Source organism: Monopterus albus, unplaced genomic scaffold (assembly GCF_001952655.1).
Source record: "Monopterus albus unplaced genomic scaffold, M_albus_1.0 scaffold73.1, whole genome shotgun sequence".
In the NCBI taxonomy this organism is placed as follows: Eukaryota; Metazoa; Chordata; class Actinopteri; order Synbranchiformes; family Synbranchidae; genus Monopterus; species Monopterus albus.
In genome coordinates this window covers 1,813,879-1,820,062 of record NW_018127953.1, presented here as the reverse complement: position 1 = coordinate 1,820,062, position 6,184 = coordinate 1,813,879, and the positions used below count along the sequence as shown (strand labels likewise).

Here is a 6,184-nt window from a genome sequence, read left to right as displayed (position 1 = left end):
GTCATGACCCAAAGCTCATGACCATAAGTGAGAGTCAGAACGTAGATTGACCAGTAAATCGAGAGCTTCGCCTTACAGCTCAGCTCCTTCTTCACCACGATGGACCGGTACATCGACTGTATTACTGCAGAAGCTGCACCGATCCGCCTGTTAATCTTCCGTTCCATCCTTCCCAGAACACACTTCATTATTTAAATTATTTAAGTTTATTGTTTCTTCATCCCTTCATTATTTTCTTCTATTTTCAGACTCATGATCTGCATTATGGAGCACAGGGTAAAGCTACGCATACACACACACACACAGAGCTAAAGCCTGTCTCCGGCAGTGACGGCCACTTCTGACAAAACACTAAGTGTATTTCTTAATTATCTGACTTCTGTCTAATACCGTTGTCATCTCGTAGACAATCCCTCTCCTCGCTCTCTGATGTTGTTATTATGTTCTCATTTGGATGCTGACTCTCCGCAGGTAGTCATTCCCCACCACCCCTCATCATGTCCCCCCTCCTCTTCCTCACCTACACACACATACACACACTTCTCCTAATAGTCAACACACAATGGTCTTCTGATAAACTATGCTTCATCCCTTTATGTGTCATGAAAGATTTAAGAATAAGAATCATTTGTATGGCCATTGTGTCAAACAGCATTTCTATAATTGCAAACATTTATTTTTAATCTTCAACTGAAATTGTAAGACTACCCACACAGATGTGCATCTCTGATGACCACTGGAAGGCGTCAACAGGCTGACGAATTTGATGTGGATTAGCAGTGTTCAGCAGATAGAGGAAGAGGAGGAGAAACAGTGTGTGTTGGGGGGTGTCTTCATCCTGCTTTGCTAATAAAACCATTCCTTCATCCATCCATCAGCAAACACTACCCTTCCCACCCACCTACCTTTCCTCCACCTCATTTTCCTCCTCATCATCTGACAAAAAATTGAAGCTCAGCTTGTTAAGAAAACAAATATTCAGCAACTTTATCACAAGTGAGGCAGCAGCCGCAACTCACTTTTTTTACGTTCCTTTTATTTAGGCTTTGTTTCCTCCACTTTGTGAACAAGTGCCGTCAGTTAACCTGGAGTGTTTGGAAGAACAGGCTGTTACCTTGAATGCAATGCAGTGCTTTTTTTCCGAGAGGAATGCCTGCTCACTTCCATTAAGAGTTAAAAGTTTACAAAAAAATAAAGGAATCCACATAAGTTTCATGAAATCACAGGTTCGTCTTTGTGTTTTCAGTGACTTGTAGTAGGAATGCTGAACATATCTAGTGTGGTCTTTCCTTACACAATAAAATGAGCCAAAGTGGTTTTTCTGTGGGCTTGAATGCAGAGAGTGCAGTATTGGATCTTACACCTATTGAAGCTAATGCAGTATTACAAAGCTTGCAGGGCCAAAAGTAATGATCATATACAAATATCAATATGAGAAACAATGTGTGAAAGATGCATGGCTATTGATGTTTAAATAACTGTAGCGTCAGAGAGACAGAGAGAGGGGGAAAAATGTGAACCATATTTTCTCACTGTGTTTTGTGGGGGGTGGGGGGTGGGGCATCAAACACACCCTGCAAGGTGCAAACAGTGAAGCCAAGGGCAAGATAAAAACAGCACCTCTCTGTTTTTTGTCTTCCTTTCTGCTGGGTAAACAGGACTAAAAATAAATAATATAATCAGTTAGCATGCCGTTTTTGCCATTTTTGCCGTGAGCCGCTTTATCTGCCTGAGCGTTTGACAATGCAAATTCCAATGATAAAAAACAGTAAAAAGATATGTCTTCAATAGTGTTTTTTTTTTTTATTCCATTCCTGTGTGTGCCTTTTAATTTGTCTGGACATACGCAGATGTATTTGCATTTCAAATGCTCATATTTGAAGAGGGTGGTTTAAATGCCAAGACACGATTTGATGACAATCACCTCGACTCAAAAGCAATGGCGAAAGCCCTCCCTTCCCGCTGGAGGTATTAAAACTAAACCAACCAAACGCAACTCAAACACAATACAAATATATACATATTTATCTTTTCTGCCTCCCTTCTTTCATGAACAACTGCTCTTGCTCTATTTCTCCCTGCATCTCTTTATTTTAGTATCATTTTACATTTGTACATCATTCCTATACTCACGAGGCAACAGTGTGTGAGCCACCTGTAACAAACTAAAATAAGAGAATAATCAGCAGGGTTCAGAATGAAAAGGAATTGATTCAGTGGCAAACAGTCGGGGTGCATACACACTTCCACACACACTCATACACACAGCCTCCTCCCCTTTCGCTGCCTTTTCATCACTTTTCCATATTCATTTCTGTAATTTACAGTAAATCCAATAGCTGTCAGTCACACAAATACACACACACACACACAAATTCCGTAAATTTACAGCATTGGGAAACAGCTGCTGCAACATTTACAGTAAAGACCACTCTAAAATATTAAAGATGTGTCATCACAAGCTCTCGGCCCCTGCATCTGTAACCATCTGCTTTCTATTAAAACATTACACCCAAAAAAGCACATGCAGCCTGCTCGGCAGTGCTATTTCCAGCCCCTCTTTTTTTTTAAATCTTTTCAGATCTGCTGCTGCATTGACACAGACAAACAACCTTTTGAGTCCTGCCGAGCTCCCCCAGCTAAGTGGAATTAAAAAACAAAATGAAACCAAACCAAAAAAATAAGGTCCTCTTGTACAACCTACTGTATGTTACAGTATCAAGCAGCTGATATTAAATACCATAGCATACTGACAGATCAAAAAATACATGACTATAGAGGTCACAGGTTGTCAAGTTCGAGGCATGAGTAGATTTCACAGAAAACAGTTTACTACCTGCTTGGACTGAGATAAACGTTCCTGGCAGAAATCAACAGCATAGTGATGTTTGCATGTTTTAAGGGTCTTTAAATGACCTCAGTATTTTTTTTTGTCTGATGAATAATAACCTTAGGTCACATACAGTATACAACCCTCCTTTTGATTTATGTTATGACATTACTGGTCCTGCCCACGTGTCCTAAAGCAAGACACAGAACCTTGAAGCTGCTATGACTAAAAGCATCAGCTAAATGTAAAATTACAGTCCTCTTTTCCCTGATGTCCTTGGGTTACTCAGGGGTGTGGAGGCGTAGAATGCCTCAGATTGTTTGGGGCGATGACATCTGTCCTGTTAGAGTGGATAGAGAGAATAAAGAGGAGAGTGAGAGCTGGGATCCTGAAAGCAGCACCGCAAAATATTATGTTACAGCTGAACAGAGAGAGATGGAAGGAGAGACTTATGGGCCAAGTCAAAGGTAAACAATTACAACATCATGAGTCACTTTTTTGGAGCACTGGTAAAGGAAGATCATCTCTCCCACTTAATAGGTAATTTCCTTTGTCTACAGAGGATCGTATCACATGTTGTTGCCTTCGACGGGGTGGTCTGCTGAGGCAAATGGCAAATGAGAAAAAGAGAGAGAAAAAAATTAGATTGAAACTTGGCTGGAAAACTTTCACAACAGCGTTCCTTGAGAAACATTCTGTTCAAATTAAACAAGCGCCTGTTTGTGAGGAATGCAGCGACAGATTCGGAGGGACACTTCCCAGTTTGTCTTTTTTTTTTTTTTTTTTTGATATGTCATGCTTTCTGTCATCTTGTCTGAGCAAAACTAGTTGTCCGTTTTGGAGCTGTCATCTCCTCCTCCTTCGTTTGCATACACTTCTCCCTCTCGTTTCTTTTCTCTCTCTACGTCTCTCCATCACTCTCCGTTGTGATGTCACTATCTCGGTGTGAATCATTAGGATATCAGTGTTCAGCCAGTGACAGAAAGTGCCTGATTAACAAGCTCTCTTGTTTTTCCTCTCCTCTTTATCCACCTCCCTTTTTTCTGAAACGAGGACTCCCGCTGCTCCCTACGACATTTCTCCTGATTCCACCCCCCATCATCCCTCCTTCCCTTCTCTTCTTCCCTGTTGTGGATGGCAGGGAGTCACAGGTGTGTGACAATAATTACACATACACTCAGAAAAAAATAATGTCGTTTCCTCCATTTAATAAGTTTGCAGTAAAATAGGCAGCAAGATAGAGAGAGAGAGACAGAGAGCTCCAATCTTATCGGATACCCCAACCTCTAACTTAATCATATGGCTCTTAAGAGCAGCCCGCCACCAGCTGGGGCTCTGTAATATGCATGCAATATGTGTGTAAAATGATATGCTTTAATTTTGAGCCCACTTTAAGCAGCAACACAATCTGTTTATATGGGAGACATTTAAAAAATAAGAGAGGGATGGAGGGAGGGTGAGCAGAGGATTGGGTTAACTCTTGCTCTCCAGGCCTGACAAAAGCCATCTGTTGGGTGTCAACTAGTATCACTGTACACACTGTAATGTACAGAGAGTGGAGAACACATGGGGTGAAAGTGTGCTTACTTCTGTGTAAAAATGGGTCTAGGCCAAATGACTGACCACTTTCTCTGTTTTTCTCTTTTATGTCTGCTGACATTGCTTTAACACCAGGCTTGAAGCTACAGCGGCTTTTCAGATTTGAAAATGCACATTTCCATTTACAACAGAAAAGTGTAATTTGTCTACAATAAAATCTTCCATTCATCAGTTCAGTGCACTCATTGGTTTTGCTGCTACAACCCTTCCTGATCCGGTGCGATCGGTAACTTGTGGTGTATAATGGTAACGAAGGTTACAAACTTTGGACATCGCTGCATAACTGAGATAACTGCCTGCTTTTTCACTATGCACTCTGGTTTCATCCTGCAGAGCAGAGACATGCAGGTTAGGTGAATTGTGTTGAGCCTAACTTACCCATAAATGTGAAAGTGAGCGTGGATGGTTGACTGTGTGTGTCAGTCCTGTAACTGTCCAGGGTGTACCTCACCTCTAACCCAGTGTCAGCTGGGACTGGGTCCAGCCCCACCAAGCCACAAGTTTATGAAAGAGATGAATATGTCTGTTTCCTGCTGGTTTAGTTTGCTCGTGCTTTGGGTTAAAAGAAGGTGCTATTTAAATTTCTTCGGATCGTTTTGCCTTAATTTGTCAGTGGGTTTCTGAGAGGCAAATAGGGAGCCAGAAACAAAGACAGACAGAGGAGGAGCCCTGTGACAACTGTAACAAGCTGGATTCACTGTGCATGTGTACATGGTGTGCTGCCATAACCACTCAGCTATCGGGGTGCCCAAAAAGAAAACACTTTGATAAGGTTAGGAGAAATTCAACATCAAAACTATGTGGTCAAGGATGAGGAACAGTCACAGGCCAGTAAAGCTGAGAAAATGGGAAATGAGTAATAGGGTTAGAGAAGTTCTTTTCATATTCTGGCTTGCATGTATTTGGAGACTTTGCTCCCATAAGAAAATAACTACATATGTCATTTGTGCATCGTTATTATGAGCCACAGTTAAATTTTAATGTTAAGCAACACCTAGTGTGATACATGTGAGACAAATTCAGTCTTTTCAGCAAATGCCCCCAAATACACGTTTACATTCAAGTGACAAATCCTTCTAGTGGTCCTACTACATTAATTCTAATATGAGCCCAGACAGAGGTCAGCTGATGTTAGAAGGGTTAGTTATTTTATTTTTCCAGGCTTTTATTAATTTGTGTATATGTGGCAAATCTGTTGGTGCTGTAGGGACACTAATTCAGGAATGCTCCTATGAATTGTATCAGAGGGTCAGGGCAAACAATCTATATGATCATTTTACATTAGACAAGGTAGGTAGGTAGGTGTCTATGTGAGAGTTGGCAAGAGAGTTTCTATACTATACTATACTATACTATACTATACTATACTATACTATACTATACTATACTTACTAATGTAATATGAACTGAGTTATTATGAACCTTTAACATTCTTAATCTAAAGCCTTTTAACCACTTACCCTTTGGTGATACCCCAGGTTACCACATTAGATGCACTAGAGGGTGTAACATAAGCAAATGGCAGCTAAGTTAGTCTATCCTGCTTCCGTCCCCTGGGTTAATGACTGTAATAATATGAGGTTTGGGACTATCCAAGGGATGGAAGCAGGTCTAACTTAGCTGCCATGTGCTTGAGTCACACCCTCTAGTGCATCTAGTGTTCAGACCTGGGGTGTCACCAAAGAGAGCAGGAAAAACTGAAGAAAGCAAAAGCAAGGCATTCAAAAGCAAAGGAAGCAGAAGAGTTTCACAGAC

At 41.0% G+C, this 6,184-nt stretch overlaps 1 protein-coding gene across 6 annotated transcripts in view; it reads left to right on the top strand.

Annotated features, from left to right (window-relative positions):
* The window catches only part of znf536 (zinc finger protein 536), a 232,127-nt gene that overhangs the window by 172,466 nt on the left and 53,477 nt on the right, over positions 1-6,184 (top strand). The window contains exon 7 of one of the 6 annotated variants that reach the window (XM_020605883.1): positions 3,884-3,981. The exons of the other annotated variants lie outside the window; for them this stretch is intronic. Within the exon in view, the coding sequence (XP_020461539.1) occupies positions 3,884-3,981 (98 nt within the window). The remainder of the gene's footprint in view (positions 1-3,883; positions 3,982-6,184) is intronic. 6 annotated transcript variants of the gene reach the window in all.